Genomic DNA, 17,378 nt, shown 5'->3' with positions numbered 1-17,378 from the left:
TGGGTCCAGGCCAGGACAGGTCTGGTGACAGCTGTTTGCCAGCAGGCTGACTCCAGCTGCTTCCACCCAAGGCAGCCGGTGCTGAGAGAGCTGACCTGCCGGTGTCTGCTCTCCTTCACCTGCTTCCAGGCAGGGGCCCAAAGCCTCTCAAAGCAGCTTTACATCTTTGGCTTTTTCTCAAACACCTTGAAATTCTAAAACTATTTAATCCCAACTACAGGGGCCCCTTGTGACCCCCTGTGGTCAGCTGAACAATGACCCCCAAAAGATGTCCCTGTCCTAAAGCCCAGAACCTGTGAATATCAACTTATATGGCAAAAGGGGACTTGGCCGAGGTGAGGAGGGGGAGGCAGGGAGATTAGGGTGAATTTTGTGTGATCCCGAACGTCCTGGTCAGGGGAGGCAGAGGAGACCTGATCCTGTTCAGAGGACAAGTCCGTGGCCCCGGGGGCAGAGCGAGCTGGAAGCCTAATGGGCCTGGAGCCCCTCAAGGATGGCTGGTTCGGGCAACCAGCCCCCAGAACTGGATAGGAGGCTGCATTTCTATTGTTTTATGCCCCCACTTGGTGGAAGTGGGGTCCTGCTTCCGAATCTGCCCCCAGAGCCTCGGATCCTCGGATCCTTCTTGGTTCCTATGCATAGACAACCTTCTGGGGGCTTCTCTCTCCAACCCCTGACTCCCACCCCGATTGCCTGAGAAGCAGTCACAGTGAAGGGAAGAGAGGAGAACCTTGCCTCACCCACAGGAAGCCTCCCGAGGGCCGTTTGTGTGTGTCCACTTGCCTTGAAACCCTCCGTGAGTAACCCACGTGGGAGTCTTGCTGTGTATGCTGTATATGTATTCATTCACGATGACCTCACATCAAGGCTATTCCCACCTCACAAATGGGAATCACAGGCACAGCAGGGTTAAGTAACTTGCTGAACATCACTCTGCTCCTGAGGAGCACTTGCCAGTCTGAGGTTCCTGGGACTGGTCTTCTGCCCACTCCAGGGGTGCCCGGGCCCCACTGCCCTGAGAAGCTTGGATGCCCCCTTCCAACCTAGCTACACTCCCTACCCTTGTCTGCCTGCTCAACCAACAGCACGTTCCTTGGGCCTGGGGTCCCCACACTCTGGTGGGCCTGGCAGCAACACTTGGTCTTCTGGGGTCTGGCATGGAGGGCTGCCAGAGCCTGGCACCAATGCCCAGAAGCTGCCAACTCGAGGGTGTCAGCCCCTTGAAGCCCACCGCGTTTCCTCCTCCGCAGCCCTGGGGCAGTAACCGGGAGGCACTGAAGGCTGCTCCAGACACCGACTGGGCACCTTCGCTTCCCAGGTCCACGTGAGACGGCACCCTCCGAGGGAGACTTTTACCGAGGGGGGCTCGACCTGGTACTCTCCAACAATCTGAGGTTGCAAGGGGGTCCACCGCTCCCGCTCCCGCTCCCTGCGGGTAGAGGCGGCATCCTACTGGGAGCCAGGTCGGGGGAGGAGAACCCAGCCGTCAGCCAGTCAGTGCAGCGCAGCCCTCCGCCTGTCCAATCAGAGAGAACCCCGGGATTTGCTGGCCGGGCTGGACCCGGGAAGGTGAGGAGCAGCGCCGCAGATGGTCCCTTGTCTCTTCCTCCTCACCCGCGGGTGATGCTGGGGCTGGCTCTCGGCAAACGCTGTCCTCCTTTACCAGCTGTTGGGGGAGAGGATCAAAGGCCACCGATATCATGCCCCCTCCAGCCCCACTAGGCCTGACGAGGTGCTCACTCCCATCATCAAGTGTCCCCGCTAAGTGTGTTGTAGATGCAGCGCTGTTTTTCTGGCTCTGGCAATGGGAAGCGTCCTGAGTCCCCGTTTCTGATTTGATCCATGCCCATGGCCAGCTCTCCTGGCCAAATCTTACCTTTCCTCCTGGCTCCCATTTCCAGCCCCTTCAGGACGTCCCCCACCCAGGTTCAGACTGTCTGTGCCCTCACTGGACACCTGACCAGGAGCCCTGACCAGGACCCCTGTCCCTTCTTTGCTCCTGATCACAGAAAAGGGAGGGTAAATCAGAGTTGATGGATTAAAAAAAAAAAAAGAAAAGGGAGGGTAAATCCTCCTTGGCCTCTTTAAATCCTCCACCCCAGTCTCCCAGCCTGACCTGGGAGGAGTGAAGCCCCTGGGCTTTAGGCCTGCAGGCCTCTCTCCCTGGCCACCGGCAATCCCCACCCTCTCATCCCACCTCCCAGCCCATCTCTTTTACTTCTTTGTCTTGTTTGTTCTTGTCTCCAGAGAAGTGATGGTTTCTACCAGGCGGAGATTCTCTTATTTTAAGTTGTTATCGTTAGTGCTCACACAGGCCGTGGTGGGTGGGCACTAAACCTTGGTTGAAAGAGTGATAGCGTGCAGGAGATGGCTGGGGCCAGGGGAGCCCCCTTGGTTCTGCCCTCACCTTACACCCTCCCTCTCCTACCCCCCTCCAAAGGCAAGTCTCAGCATCTCCATCAGCCAGGGCAGCAGCACACACCCCTCCTGCCTGCTCCACCCAAGACATGACCCTCCGGACCTGAGGCAGGTGCCTAGGAGCTCAGGTCCTTCCAGAGATGCCCAGCAGAGAGGGCACCTGCTCCCTCATGACTCCATCCCCTCACCTCATTGGCACCTGCTTGCCCTGTGCGGAAGGAGGGAGGGGGAGCACTGACTCAGCTGGGACTCCCAGAGAGAGGCCAAGTTGACTGGGAGGGGTGAGGAAGGAATAAACATAGTGTTTGTCCTTAGCGTGGGGCTCTGGGGCTCCCCCAGTGTTACCAGACCAGAAAACAAGAGCATCAAGTCCCACAGGCTTGGAGGAGCAAAGACTGAACAACTTTCCACAAGGTGGGCTTCTCAGAGCCTTTAATGTGTAAATATGCAAAGTCTTTAATTCAGACTTAAATTGAAAAAAGTAGGGAAAACTACTAAACCATTCAGGTATGACCTAAATCAAATCCCTTACAATTATACAGTGGAAATGACAAATAATTCAAGGGATTAGATCTGCTATATAGAGTGCTTGAAGAACTATGGATGGAGGTTCATAACATTGTACAGGAAACCAAGATGAAAACCATCCCCAAGAAAAAAAAATGCAAAAAGGTAAAATGGCTGTCTGAGGAGGTCTTATAAATAGCTGAGAAAAGAAGAGAAGTGAAAGGCAACAAGGAGAGATAAGAAACCCTTTCTAAATGATCAATGCAAAGAAATAGAGGAAAGCAATAGAATGGGAAAGACTAGAGATCTCTTCAAGAAAATTAAAGATAGCAAGGAAACATTTCATGTAAGATGGGCTTAATAAAGAACAGAAAGGGTATGAATCTAACAGAAGCAGAAGATATTAAGAAGAGGTGGCAAGATATTAAGAAGAACAATACAAGAAAGATCTTAATGACCCAAATAACCACCATCAATTACCTAGAACCAGACATCCTGGAGTGTGAAGTCAAGTGGGCCTCAGGTAGCATTACTATGAACAAAGCTAGTGGAGGTGATGGAATTCCAGCTGAGCTATTTCAAATCCTAAAAGATGACGCTGTGAAAGTGCTGCACTCAATATGCCAGCAAACTTGGAAAACTCAGCAGTGGCCACAGGACTGGAAAAGGTCAGTTTTCATTCCAATCCCAAAGAAAGGCAATGCCAAAGAATGTTCAAACTACCACACAATTGCACTCATCTCACATGCTAGCAAAACAATGCTCAAAATTCTCCAAGCCAGGCTTCAGCAGTACGTGAACTGAGACTTCCAGATGTTCAAGCTGGATTTAGAAAAGGCAGAGGAACCAGAGTTCAAATTGCCAACATCCATAGAAGCAAGAGAATTCCAGAAAAACACCTATTTCTGCTTCATTGACTATGCTAAATAAAACCTTTGACTGTGTGTATCACAAAAAACTGTGGAAAATTCTTCAAGAGATTGGAATACCATACTACCTTACCTGCCTCCTGAGAAATCTGTGTGCAGGTCAAGAAGCAAGAGTTAGAACTGGACATGGAACAACAGACTGGTTCCAAATTGAGAAAGGAGTATGACAAGACTGTATACTGTCACCCTGCTTATTTGACTTCTATGCAGAGTACATCATGTGAAATGCCAAGCTGAATAGCACACAAGTTGGAATCAAGATTTCTGGGGGAAATATCAATAACCTCAGATATACAGATGACACCACCTTTACAGCAGAAAGTGAAAAGGAACTAAAGAGCCTCTTGATGAAAGTGAGAGCTGGCTGAAAACTCAACATTCAAAAAACTAAGATCATGGCATCTGGTCCCATCACTTCATGGCAAATATGGGGAAACAACGAGAGACTTATTTCCCTGGGCTCCAAAATCACTGCAGATGGTGACTGCAGCCATGAAATTAAAAGATGCTTGCTTCTTGGAGGAAAAGCTATGACAAACCTAGACAGCATATTAAAAAGCAGAGACATTGCTTTACAGACAAAGGTCTGTATAGTCAAAGCTATGGTTTTTCCAGTAGTCGTGTATGGATGTGAGAGTTGGACCATAAAGAAAGCTGAGTGCTGAAGAATTGATGCTTTTGAACTGTGGAGTTGAAGAAGACTCTTGAGAATCCCTTGGACAGCAAGTGTATAAAACCAGTCAATTCTAAAGGAAATCAGTCCTGAATATTCATTGGAAGGACAGATGGTGAAGCTGAAGCTCCAATACTTTGACCACCTGATGGGAAGCGCTGACTCAATAGAAAAGACCCCGATGCTGGGAAAGATTGAAGGCAGGAGGAGAAGGGGACGACAAATGATGAGATGGTTGGATGCCATCACCAACTCGATGGGCATGAGTTTGAGCAAGCTCCAGGGGTTGGTGATGGACAGGTAAGCCTGGTGTGCTACAGTCCATGGGATCGCAAAGGGTCGGACAAGACTGAGTGACTGAACTGAACTGAGTGCTGCGGCAGGAGGCCCAGGATGGAGGAAGGACAGAGGAGCCAGACTGGGCGGCGGGGCAGGGGGTGACCTAGGACTGGACTGGAAGACGGGGCCTGCCAGCCTGCCTTCCGCCTTCCGGCCACTCATTCATTCGTTCCTGAACAGTCGTGGAGTTCTCACGTCACCTAGCCCTGGAGGAACTGACTGGGTTCCTAGAGGGGGAAGGAGGGCGGGAGACTGACACCCAGCCCGCCTAGCCAGGCTCTCAGGGCGCAGGGGTGGGGCGGCCGGCGTGCGCCGGCGGAAGCTGGGCGCTTGGGGGCGCGGACGTTCTGTGCGACTTTGGGGGACAGCATTTAGCCTCCCTTCAGCCAGGCAAGTACTCCCGCAGCGGCCTTCGCCGCCCTCCTCCATGGGGCCTTCCCTGTCCTCAACTTGCCGGGTCTGGAGCCCCCGGCCTGCTACCCTCGGGGCCAGACGTGCACCCTTGCCTGGGAAGGGCTTAACTTTCGTGAGTCAGTGTCCACGCTTCGGTTCCCACAGCTCCTGGCCGAGGCAGTGGGAGGGGCCAGGGGCGGGGCCAGGGGCGGGGCCAGGCTGATCTCTGCCCGGGTCTCAGCCCACTACCCGCTCAGGGCCCAGAGCCTCCGAGGCGCGGCGGGAGCTTGGCTGGTGTTGGCCGGCCGCTCCGAGGGCTCCCGCGGCCCGAGGTCGCCCGTGCTCGGAGTTTTCCCGCCGCCCGAGACCTCCCTCTGGCTGCGGTCTCTAGCGCCCCGAGATCTCCGGGGCGGGCCGCGGTCTCCGCCCCCACCATGCGGCCGAGGAGGTGAGTGTGTGCGCGGCCGCGTCCTGTAGGTTCGCGGGACGGAGCGGAGGCGCGGCGCGGACGCGCGGCGCCGGGAAGCGAAGTTATCTCCGGGGACCAGTAGCCTGGCGGGGCAGCGGAGGCGGGGCGGCCTCGGGCTGGGCCGCGGCAGGTGCGGTTACGTGCGGGCGGGAGGGCGGCGAAGGACGGTGGCCTTGCGCGGGTGTATGCTCGGGCCGGGTCCCCGCCGAGGGAGGGAGAGCGGAGAGCTGAGAAGACGCAGCGACCCACGCTCACTTCCCCCCTTGCCCTCCCCCGTCCCAGCGGTTACCCAGAGGAAAGAAGGGCGTGACCGCGCTGTGCCAAAGTCGCTCATTTACTTCCAATGCGGGCTGGTGCCCACCGCCCCCGACGCCTGGATTGCCCCCCACTATCCGCCCTCTGCTCCCAACTCCCCCTCCACTTTTGGCCAAAACGCTGCCTTCAGGGAAGTCTTAGGGTAGGCAGCCTGTGCCCCACTTGATGAGATGGTGCGGTACCCCATCCCCAGGTGTCCTATCACACAACTCAGAAGCCCCCACTTCTTCCCCCCTCCTTCCACCCCCTTCCCCACTCCGTCCCGTCGGTCCCACCACTTAGTCTCCCTAGTTAGAAATGCAGGTAAAGATTATTCCCTCAAGAAAGGAAAATAAAAGTACTGGGATGTCACAGCCACCAGCCACCCTGCCTCTGAGTGTGCACTTTCTCCTATCTGACCCAGGGAGCTGTGGGCTGGGGCAGGGGCAGGGAGGCGACAGGTGAGGGGGTGGGAGCGGGGGCGGGCACAGCTGGGGCGTGCAGGGCGCAGAGGCTCCCAGACTGAAGGTGCCCGGAGCCTGGGAGCGCTGAGACACATCTGCTGGCCCCCAGGGCTGAGCTGCCCACAGGCTGGGTGGAGCCACCAGTTCTGGTTCCTGAATGACTGTTCCTTCAGAAGGTTGTCCTGGGGCTGCTCTGACCTTCCCTTGAGGCAAGCATCTTACATCCTGTCTTTCAAATTTCAAATGCTGGGAAAGTGGTTTTTTTTTTTTCTGATTTTATACAGTTTCTTGGACCCCATCCATGCGAAGCCACACTACCAAGGGTCTGGTGACCCCTCTCAATACCCTTTATCTCACTCTCAAAATTCCTGTGAGGGGCGTTCTGTTAATACAGAGCTGGTCCCTGGCAGGGGCTTGCTGTGCTTGGCAGGGAGGTTGCGGTCCTGGCTCCTCTGCCTGAGTTCCTGGCTGCCCCAGGGACCCTGGGCTGATGGGCTGGCTGGTTGTGGATGTATTCCCATTTGGATGATGTGTGTAACCGGCTCTTGCCTAGTCTGGAAGAAGCGGGACTCACCTGGCTTTCTGGTTGTTTCTTCCCAGTCCTGGATTGTTCCTGCTGCTGCTCTGGGGCCTGCAAGCCGGTAAGTGCAGGAGGCGCTCTTGGGGAGGCTTCCAAGCCCTTCAGCGCTGAGCAGTAGGACCTGGGGCGGAGGCAGGTGTCAGTGGGGCCCTCCTCACAGGCCTGCCTGTTTTTCCAGGGGTCCTTATGAGAAAGCTGGGCCCCCAAGCCTGAGGTAATGTGTAGGACTGACAGCCACTAAGGGGAGCGCTCCACCAGCCCCCAAGGTTTTGTTTTGTTTCATGTTTGGGGCAAGCACAGTGCAGTTCCCCCCAAGTGTTTCAGAACCTCCACTTCCCAGAGGAGCCAGCAGCTGGGCTTCCTGTTTCTTGCAGCCCCTGTGCTCCCCAAAGCCACCAGCATCCAGGAGAGCATGAAATGGGGTGCAGCACCACAGTGGAGATCGAGGCCTTGTCCGGCCCTCCAGCCCGCAGAGGAATGGGCCAGGGCGCGTGGCCACTCTCCCTGCTGGCATTCCTATGGCTGGAACACCCCAGAGCCTCGCTGGGCCTGCACTGATGCAGCACAAGCAGTATCACAGTGATACTGAGAAGCTTAAGCTTTCTTTGAAAACGTCTAAATTTTTTTTTAAACCTTTTTATTTTTAATTTGTTATAAAAATCCCAAGAAGTAGCAGAAACTGTGAGGAGCAGTCCCAGTGCCCCAGGGCCTGATCCTCCCAAGGCTGGTCTTCCACTTGATCCCAGGAAACCAGCCCTGGCCCTCCACTGGAGCTGTTCACCGCCAGGGTCCGAATGTTTACAATACTTTGGGTTCCCTGTGTGCTTCTTATTAACATATTCCTTTCCTACTGAGATGAATCACAATTGGAGTTTGAGTCTTGCAACTCAGCAGCTCCCCCCTCCACCCCCCATAGGGTGACGTCAAAGTTGGGGGTCAGGTGCAGAAGATGATTTCTGTTCTCTGTGGGTGGTTGCAGAGAGTCAAGAAGAAGTCCGAGCGATGGTGGGCAGCGATGTCCAGCTCCGCTGCATTTACCCTGAAAAAAACAGCTTCGATTTAAACGACCTTTACGTTTACTGGCAAATCAGCATGGCGGGCAAAGGGAATGTCGACTCCGTGGTGACCTACCACCTGTCCGGAAACAGCTCTGCCAGCCACGGTGATAACCACTACAAGGACCGGGCTCGGCTGTCCTTGGACAGCATGAAGCAGGGCGACTTCTCTCTGCACCTGCGCAACGTCACCCCCCAGGATGAGCAGAAGTTCAACTGCCTGGTGTTTCGGAAGTCCTTGGAATTAAAAAAGATTTTGGAAGTTGCGGTCACGCTGCACGTGGCAGGTAAGACAGAGGAAGCGGCCAAGCTGATTTCATCCCAGCCTTATGTCCAGGAAGAAGTGTCAGTAAGTGACAGCCGTTTCCTGTGGCTCTTTCACCTGTGTGTTCCCTTAAAGAAAACCCCGATCCCTCTGTGGTCTGGTGTTTAACTTTGTGTACAGCTAAAGGCAGCAAAGATCATTCAACTCCTGAGACTGTTTTCCAGTATCCGAGGCTGCCTGCTTCCATATGGGAGCTCCCCATCTTGCTGTCTTTGCTTTGAACTCTCCAGCTCAACCCAGTCTAGACTCTTTTACATAATTCACTTATTTTATTTTCAGCTGCACTAGGTCTTCATTGCTGCACGCGAGCTTTCTGTAGTTGTGGCAAACAGAGGGTCCTCTCTAGTTGTGCTGTGCGGCCTCTCATTGTGGCGGCTTCTCTTGTTGTGGAGCATGGGTTCCAGGGCATGTGGGCCCAGTAGCTGCAGCTCAGTGATGGGCTCAGTAGTTGAGGCTCCAAGCTCAACAGCACAGGCTTAGTAGTTGCGGTTCACAGGCTACGTTGCTGTGCAGCATGTGGGATCCTCCGTGATCAGGGATCAAACCTGCGTCTCCTGGAATGGCAGGCAGATTCTTTACCACTGAGCCACCAAGGAAGCCTCTCAAACTAGGTTTTTTGATGAAATAAGAAACCAGTGCTGTAAGGTACTAAATGAGGTCAGGAGAGTCAGAAAATGAAAGCGTCTCCAGCAGGCTGCTCAGGGCATCCTTCAGTGGACACGGGGGATCGCCAGCTGTCTGTGTCAGTAGACTCAAATGAGGCCAGCCCCATTGGGGCAGGAAGTGGGCACTGCTCACTGCTCACCAGACTCAGCAGCCTTCTTATTGACCTGGGGGTGGCTCCTGGGCAGAACGGAGCCTGTGCTGCTGACGAGACCACAGTTTTGGTCCTGCCCCTGCTCCAGCATCACGGGCTCAATGGCTGCCTCCCCCCTGCCCTGGCCCTTGGCATGTGTCCCCCCTTTTCTGACCTTCAGGACCTGGCACCCCTCAGCCCATGTCTCTCCCTGCAGCAAACTACAGCATGCCTGTGGTCAGCGGCCCGTCCCAGGACGAGGAGCTCACCTTCACGTGCACGTCTACCAACGGCTACCCGCGGCCAAATGTGTACTGGATCAACAAGACGGACAACAGCGTGCTGGACAGCGCCCTGCAGAATAACACGGTGTCCCTGAACGCGCGGGGCCTGTATGATGTGGTCAGTGTCCTGAGAATCGGGCGAACCCCCCATGTCAACGTGGGCTGCTGCATTGAGAATGTGCTGCTACACCAGAACCTGACGAGCGGCCAGACAGGTGAGGTCCCAGGGGACCCCACGGGGCTGCATGCTGACCCCAACCCAAGGCCGGGCCGGGGGTGACTGGGCAGGAGACAAAGCCCCTGTGAGGAGACTGGGCAGCGGCGTCAGAGGCGGGGCAGGGAGGGCAGGTGAGAGTGTCACCATGCTGAGGGCAGGAGCTGGCTTGTGCTCAGGGGTCAGTTTTGGTGACCCATTTCACAGATGGGGGACTGAGGCTCTGAAAATCTCACAAGCCACAGAAAGAGGCAGCAGAAGCACTGGGATGGAAGCCCCATCCAGCATGGCTCCCTTCCACACTCTTTGGACATATGCCCCCTAAGAAGCCAGAACAACTCTACCAGCGGGTCCAGCTGGGCCCAGCCACTGCCCAAGGCCCCCCGTAAAAGGGTGCAGGCGGGTGACTCCTTTGTAAAAGCCATAGGCTCTCTGGGTCTGTGAGTCCCTGTTAGCAGGGTTGAGATGCTGGGGAAGGAGGGCGGGAGCTGGGGGATGGGGTCCAGACCTGCCTGGTACCAAGAGCATCCTGGTTGCCGGGAGTGTCTGGCCCGGGCATTCTCCTGGAATACAGATGCAGCCCTGTGGCTCAGCAGTCACAGTCCTCTGGCTGCACTAAAGGCCTCCTCTGACTCTGCGTCCCAGCAGGATAGTTGGAGGCAGAGGAGGGGGGATGGGAGGAGAGCAGGAGGGTCTCCTGGGGTCGTGGTCTCAGCCTGGCTGCTCCGGGAACAACTGGGAACCCCTGTGCCCCCTCATCACGTGCCCACACTCTCTGAATCAGCACCTCTGGAATGTGTTGAAAAGCTTCTGGGTGGTTCTAAGGCACATGGGGGGCCTCGCCACTGTCTGGTTTGTAGCTTCTCCAGGTTTGGGAAACATGGGGCACTTGTCACAAGCTGCCTGGGGAGGGTGTTGCCTGTCAGCCCCTGAGAACCACTCCCCAAGAGGCACCATGGTGGGGCACTGGGACAGGGGGCTGGCCCCCTCGTGCACTTCCAACAGATTCGGAGTGGTGCAGCCGCCGTGGAAAACGGTCTGCTGGTTCCTTAAAACACTAAACACAGGATCAGCAGTGACCCAGCAGGTCCACACACCTGGGTGTGTGGCCAAGGGCTCTGGAAGCGAGACTCAGACAAATACTTGTATGTGAATGTTCACAGCAGCTTATTCACAGTAACCAAAAGGTGGGGACGCCCAGGAGTCCGTAGGTGGACAGAGGGGTGAGCACAGAGTGTCCATCCACAAGGTATAGCGTCACTCAGCCACGAAAAGGAGCAAAGCTCTGAGGTTGCTGCAGCACGGGTGAGCAAATGATGTTCAGTGGGAGAAGCCAGACGGAACAGTCCTCATAGCGTATGGCTCCACTGGTACAAAATGTCCGGAATAGGTAAACCCAAACAGACTAATCTAATGTAGATTAGAGTTTGCCAGGGGCGGGGAGGGGGAAGGGCTTCCCAGGCGGTGCAGTGGTAATGCAGGAGACCCAAAAGACTTGGGTTCGATCCCTGGGTCGGAAAGATCCCCTGGAGAAGGGAATGGCAACCCACTCCAGTATTCTTGCCTGGAGAATTTCATGGACAGAGGATCCTGCAGGCTATAGTCCACAGGGTTGCAAAAAGTCAGACACAACTTAGTGACTCAACATGCACGCATGCCCGGGGTAGGGGGTGGGGAGTGACTGCTGGGGGGCAGAGGGTTTCCCTTTGTGGCATGAAAAGTTCTGGAATCAGATAACAGTCATGGCTGCATGAACTTGTAAATTAGTAAAGGCCACTGAATGGTTATAAAATGGTTCATTTTGTTATGTAAATTTCACCATTTTTTTTTTAAGCCAGCAATTAAGCTAGAAAGAATTAAAGTTTAAAAAGCCAGGAAGACTTATGCTTCCTTCCACTCCATCCCCAGGTGTGAACCTCTAGGAAGCACTGGGGTTACAGGTCTCACCAGTGGGCTGAGGAGAAGGGGCGTCCCAAGAAGAGATGAAGGCTTACCTGGAAGAGGAAATCTTTGTCTCCGTCAGCTTTATAGCTTAAAAACCATCAAGTGCCTCTAGGAAGTCTTGTTGGATCAGTGCTTCTCTTAGCGCCCAGTCCTTCAGGATGAAAAAACCCCCCTTTCCTCCGTGTCTATAAGCCCTGCGTGATTTTCCTCTCCTGCAGAAACGTTCACGGGAACCAAGGACAGCATCACAGAGGACCCAGTCGATGGCAGCCCCAGCGGGAAACACCAGCAGGTTTTTAGCGTCCTTGCCGTGCTGGCCGTGATCGTGCTCCTGGCTCTCGCCACGGGCTGGCTGTGCAGGAGCAGGTGTCCACCCAAAAGCCAAACAGGTATGGGGACACCTGTGCCGTGGACAGCACACTTTTGTGTTGTTGGGATGTGGGGCCGCCTTTCCCAAGATGTTTACAAGCTCTGAGAGGTGTCGCTTTCATGGGACACGCAGTGTAACCACACTAACGAGAGTGAACGTAGTAGCTGCAGCACGCTCCTGGGTGTGATCTCAGCCTCCAAGATCCTGACACTGCCCGCCCCGGAAGGGAAGGCCAGTCTCCTAGGTTTGGGGGAGGATGGAGGACTCTACTAATGTGGAAGTCAGGTCGCAGTGCCCCTGTGGAGGCTGAGCTGCCTTCCAGTCCCTTCAAGGCCTTCTGTCCAGTTCTGGCCAAACTCAGACAGATACAGAAAGTCTGGGGTTTGGCTACGTGAAACGAAGCAGGGCTCACAGTGGGAGCGGGAAAGCCAAGAGTGTGGGCCCTGGAAGCACCCAGGGGTCAGCGAGAGGGGCTGACGGCTGACCTGGGCCCAGCACAGTCTCCCCAGGTCAGCCTGGAGGTGGAGGTCAGCGGGCATCCCCAGAGGTCCTATTAACAGAGTCAGGACCCGCTGAGACCCCCCAGAGAGTAAGGAAGGGGAGCGCTGTTGGACTCAGGACCCAACTCATGGTGGGAGGCCCGCCTGACGAGAGGGGTTTCCACCTGTGGCCCTGGGGTGTGCCCCTGGCTGCCAGCTTCCACCTCTTAGAGACGTCACCTAGCGCCCTGGAACTGAGGCCGTGAAAGCCCCCAAGCCTCTCCAGGTGCTTCCCACCTGACCTCCTACAAAGTCTCGTCCTGGGACTCAGGGTGGCCTGCAAAGCCCCTCACCCGAGCAGGAAGCCAGAGGAGGGTTGAGTGGAGGGGGTACTGAGCATGGGGCCCTTGGGGTCTTCAGAGAGGCCTTGCTTCACTACCCCACCCTGAGCATTTATGCTTAATTCCCGCAGGTGCCCAGGTTGCAAGGCCAAAGCTAGCTCTCGCAGGTGAGTTTGCCGGGAGGGAAGGAGACGCGTGGAGGAAGCTCGGGTCACTCAGGCAGGGTGGCTGGGTGCTTGGCTCTCTGCACGAGCATGGCTCAATGCCCAGGGAGTAGGTGCTTTCAGTGCACAGCTGGTGAAACCCCAAGTGGAGGCCTTCCCTCCTGGCATGCTGCCCTGTCCTCTGCTGACTCTGGGACTTTCCAAATGTTCGCAGGAGCAGAGAGGCTGGAGCATGATGCCCCTGCTCCACACCCTGTCTCCATTCCCCTGGTCTCCCTCCATCACAGCCCTCGGGGTGGGGCTCTCCAGCAAGTCCAGACCCTTTGTACAGACGAGCACCTCACAGTTCCCACGCAAACGTCACGTGGCTCCTGCCCCGCTCTGGGAAAGTATCACATACAGGGCCTTGGGTTTCGGTTTCCCACTGATAGGTGCCTCGGGCTGCCAGGGCCTTTGGGGTCCCGCCAGCCAGCTCCATGCCTGAAGCCAGTGGCCTCACCTCTCTGAACCCCATTCCCCCTCAACCGCCCTTGAGAAGGGTTGTCAGGGGAGGGTGAGCACAACCCACACGACGTGCCTGCCCACCTGTTCACCCAGGTGATTCCCGGCCCGCGGCTGCCTGGTACCGCAGCAGATTCACTCCGGAGGCCTGTCCCCGAGGCCCATCCTGGAGGATGCGGGACGCAGCTTGCTGAGGAATCCGGGCCCGCAGACCTGAGAGTCCAGTGTGCACTGCCTGCAGCCGTTCTCAACCCTGCTTTCACCGTGCTGGGCCCTGAGAAGACTAGTCTCTGCCACCGAAATGAGTGGACTCCAGGCTCACGCCCTCTCTCCTCTTTCCTTCCAAGAGCACGTGTGATGAGGGACCCCCCAGGACGAGGCCAGGGCTCCCAGGAGATGCCGCCAGCTGGGACGTCGGATGGCAGCTCAAGAACTGACTCGGACAGGCCGGGCAGAGTGGACTATCTCCTCCAGAAGCTCGGGACTGCATGGACACTGGCCTCCTGGCATTGGGGGAACATGAAAGGCACCCTTGAAAGGACCACGCTGATCCCGGGAGCACGTGCCAGCTGCTGCCCTGATCCCAGTGAACCTTTCAAAAGTTTGGCATGGTGGCTCCCCAGGGCTACACATGCCCCCAAGTAGGTGGGCCCCCCACCTTTGCCACCAAACACAGAACAAGAGAAGGGCCATGACAGCTCCTTCCTGCCACCAGCTCCGGACCCGACTCGCTGTGGGATGAACTCCTGAAGCTGGAGGAAGAATGTCTGCTCCAGGAAGAGGTGTGCGAGAGCCCTCTCTTCCAGATGACCCGTGCTGGGCAGTGGTCGCTCCAGACGCAACGGCCACTCCCTGGGTCTGCGTGTGAGGCTCCCACCCCACTTCCAGCCCAATGGCCCCGTGTCTGTGTGTGTGTCCTGAAGCACAAAACAGGAAACACTGGAAAGCCCCCCTGAATTCACGTCTCTCCAGGATGCTGACTGGGAGGAAAACCCAACCTCCTTTGTTTTGGTCAGAAGCTAGTTTTCCCTCCTCAAAAGCACGTGGAATTTTAGGAGAAGCTCTGTGCTGGGCGGAGCAGCTGGACAGGGCAGCCAAGGGCTTGGACTCTACGGCAGGGGACACCTGGGCAGGTCTGGGACGAGCATTTCCAGTGGACACCAGTGTGGACAGGTGACCGTCATGGTCCTTCACTGTGGGGCCATGAGTGGACAGAGGGTGACCTCCCGGCCACGGCAGCTTTTCTTCAAACACAGCAGACATTTCCTCAAATCTCGCTGGGCAGCCCCTGCTAGCCTCTCACCATTGCCTGTGCCCCCACCTGCCTCCCCTGAGAAACTGCAGGGTCATGGCAGCAACCTTGCCTCAACCAGGGGGTCCCTGGAGCCCACCAGGCCCACTGAGTGACCGGAGTGGAGCCATGGCCAAGTCCGGGGGCAGGCAGCCTGATGCCCTGCCCCCGCCCAGGTGGTTTCCATGTTAATTCCGGGACTGCATCCAGCAGTTCAGTGTTCCCAGCAGGTTCTGTGACGGAGTCTGCCAGGTTGCCTGGTGGGCGCCTCCCCCGCGCCACAGGAAATGGGCCTGTCGCCCTGTGGTTATTCAGCACCAACGGGCATGTGAGACCTGCACCTCCCAGACCCAGACTTGCAGCAAACTCAACAAGGCGGCTTGGCGTGGATTCTAAGCCAACAGTGTTTCAAGAATCCTGCATGTGTTTGTACCAAAAGCCCTCACATGGCCTGTACGTGAGTGTGATGTGGGATCCACACAGACTTTTAACATGAAAGCATTAGAAGGCATGTGTGGTTCCTCAGAGAATGACAGAAAGGTGACTCACGGCATCTCGAGCAAGAAGCCGGAGCGGCAGGTGGGGCCGGGCAGGTGGGAGCAACCGAGTGGATACGGGCAGATGGGCGTGGCCTGTCCACAGTGACTGTGCTGTGACGCCAGGACAGGGACCCAGGAGGGCTGCTCCACCACCCTGCCGGAGGCCTGGCCAGCAGACCCTGAGCAGCCCCTGGCTGGAGGGGTAGGGAGGGGGCATCTCAGCCTGGCAGGATGGTGCAGCTGCAGGGAGACCGAGCCTGGTTCCAGGTTTCCAATCAGAAGCAGTTTCATTCTTGGGGAAGCGGCAGGGCTGGCTCTCTGGCTCAGGCCCACTTGACACCCTGGCCCGGGAGGGCCCCTAGGGACTCTCTCCCACTTGCTTGTGGGCTCTGCCTTGGCCCTGGCCTTCCCGAAGCTGAGGCCACGCCCTCCAGGCTCCGTGCCAAAGTCATCATCTTCTGGCTGGGCTCCGACCGACCCTCCTGGCTGCCTCCGGGCCTCTGGGGCCACAGCAGTGCCCTCTCTGTCCAGCTCGCACAGGTCACCCCGGCCAGTTCACCCTGGGGCCTCTGCTTGCGTCTTAAGCTGTATTATGGATAGCATGTGAGTGCCGAGTTTTGACATTTTTGGAAGCCTGGTTCCAGAGAATATAAGCTCTTGGCATGCCTGGGTCCAGACACTTTGGTCAGCATGCGGACCAACTCAGTCCACTTGGCCAGTCCTGACTGCGGTGGGGGACCCGGCCCCTGCCCTTCCAGAGTGGCCCCATCTCCCGGGGGACATGGGTCAGTGTGGAGGCATTTGGTCACTCTTGGGGGTTCCTACTGATGGTGGGGGGGTACTTCTCAACGTCCCACACAGATGGGGTCCTGCCCAGAGGTCAGTAGCCAAGACCGAGGATCCCCATGTCACCTTTCCTCGCAGGGCAGGACAGCAGAGCTGCTGTCGGGGTCCCCACCTGCATGGGGTACAGGAGAGGTGACTGATGGTTCACATTCCAGGTCAGGGGCTGGGCACAAGTCCGGTGCTGGCATTGCCGTGGGTGGAGGCCACAGGCTGCAGGAGTCTGGTCTCTGGGAGCCTGTGGCCCCTGCCCCCTCTTCCCTGCACAGAGCGGATGTGCAGTGAACACCTGTCAGGGAGGTGGAGCCCGCTGATAGGGGGAGGCTCGTTGAGAGGGCAGAGGGCAGAAGGGAAGCTGCGTGACCAGCACGCCCCAGTTTCCTTTCCCACAAAGCAGGCAGCTGGAGCCTGGTTCTGCCTCCCCGGGCCCTGCAGCTTGGACACTCTCCGTGACTGCAGCTCCCACCCTGGGAAGGGCAGCCTCAGGAGAGGGCCACCCTGCTCTGCCAGTGCCCATGAGGCCCGGGTGCTATGACACTGGCTGCTGGTTGGGCCGGAAGCTGGCAGGCGGCTCAGGACAATGCCGAACAGGCATATCCTGTCTGCATCTCCTTCCAAGTCCCGGCTTCTCAGAAAGAGGCCATTTCCAGTCAGAAGGCGCTCACCTGGGACCATTCCGTCCTTGGTGACTGGCGCCCGTGCCCACGCTGGCCCAGCCCAAAGATAGTCCCCCCAGCGTGGTCTGCCCTGTGTTCCCCACTCTCATCAGGCCCACCGGCCACTGCTAACCGCCCGTCTGCTGCATTCCTGAATGTTCTCCAGCCCTGACTCAGCACCCGCCCCCGCCACAATCCCCAGCTGCCCAGGGCTCCTTCCTGACTCCCGAGTCCCATGGGGAGAGCCTCCTTCGTTACTAGTAAACACGGCATACTTTCCTCGAATCCGTGTTGATTCTGCCGTCATCAGGGAGAAGTGAGAAACAGGGGCAGGGTAGGGCAGCTCCAGTGGGGTGAGGGTGTGGGGAAGGCTGGACCTTGTCCAGGGGCTTTAATGTCAGGAATTCAGGGGCTTGTGTCAGTGACCCCCGGGCTCAGCCTGAGCTCCTGGGAGGGGTTTCTGCCACTGCTGCTGTTGGGAGGGCACAGTGCACACTTCCTGGGGGGTGG

The 17,378-nt window shown here is 57.0% G+C and overlaps 1 protein-coding gene across 2 annotated transcripts; it reads left to right on the top strand.

Annotated features, from left to right (window-relative positions):
- Positions 1-5,514: 5,514 nt before the first annotated feature.
- ICOSLG (inducible T cell costimulator ligand) lies at positions 5,515-17,153 on the top strand. 2 transcript variants are annotated; one of them, XM_005202043.5, is made up of 7 exons: positions 5,515-5,707; positions 7,087-7,127; positions 8,046-8,408; positions 9,460-9,741; positions 11,903-12,073; positions 13,006-13,041; positions 13,887-17,153. In XM_005202043.5, the coding sequence occupies exons 1-7, from the start codon at positions 5,694-5,696 to the stop codon at positions 13,895-13,897; spliced, it is 918 nt and encodes a 305-aa protein (XP_005202100.1). In that variant the 5' UTR covers positions 5,515-5,693; the 3' UTR covers positions 13,898-17,153. The 2 variants fall into 2 exon arrangements, with proteins under 2 accessions (XP_005202100.1, XP_002685173.1); XM_002685127.6 differs by having other exon boundaries at positions 13,636-17,153.
- Positions 17,154-17,378: the final 225 nt, after the last annotated feature.

This window comes from Bos taurus, chromosome 1 (assembly GCF_002263795.3).
Source record: "Bos taurus isolate L1 Dominette 01449 registration number 42190680 breed Hereford chromosome 1, ARS-UCD2.0, whole genome shotgun sequence".
In the NCBI taxonomy this organism is placed as follows: Eukaryota; Metazoa; Chordata; class Mammalia; order Artiodactyla; family Bovidae; genus Bos; species Bos taurus.
Note: the sequence above shows the minus strand (reverse complement) of the source record. Positions and strands in the feature narration are given on the sequence as shown.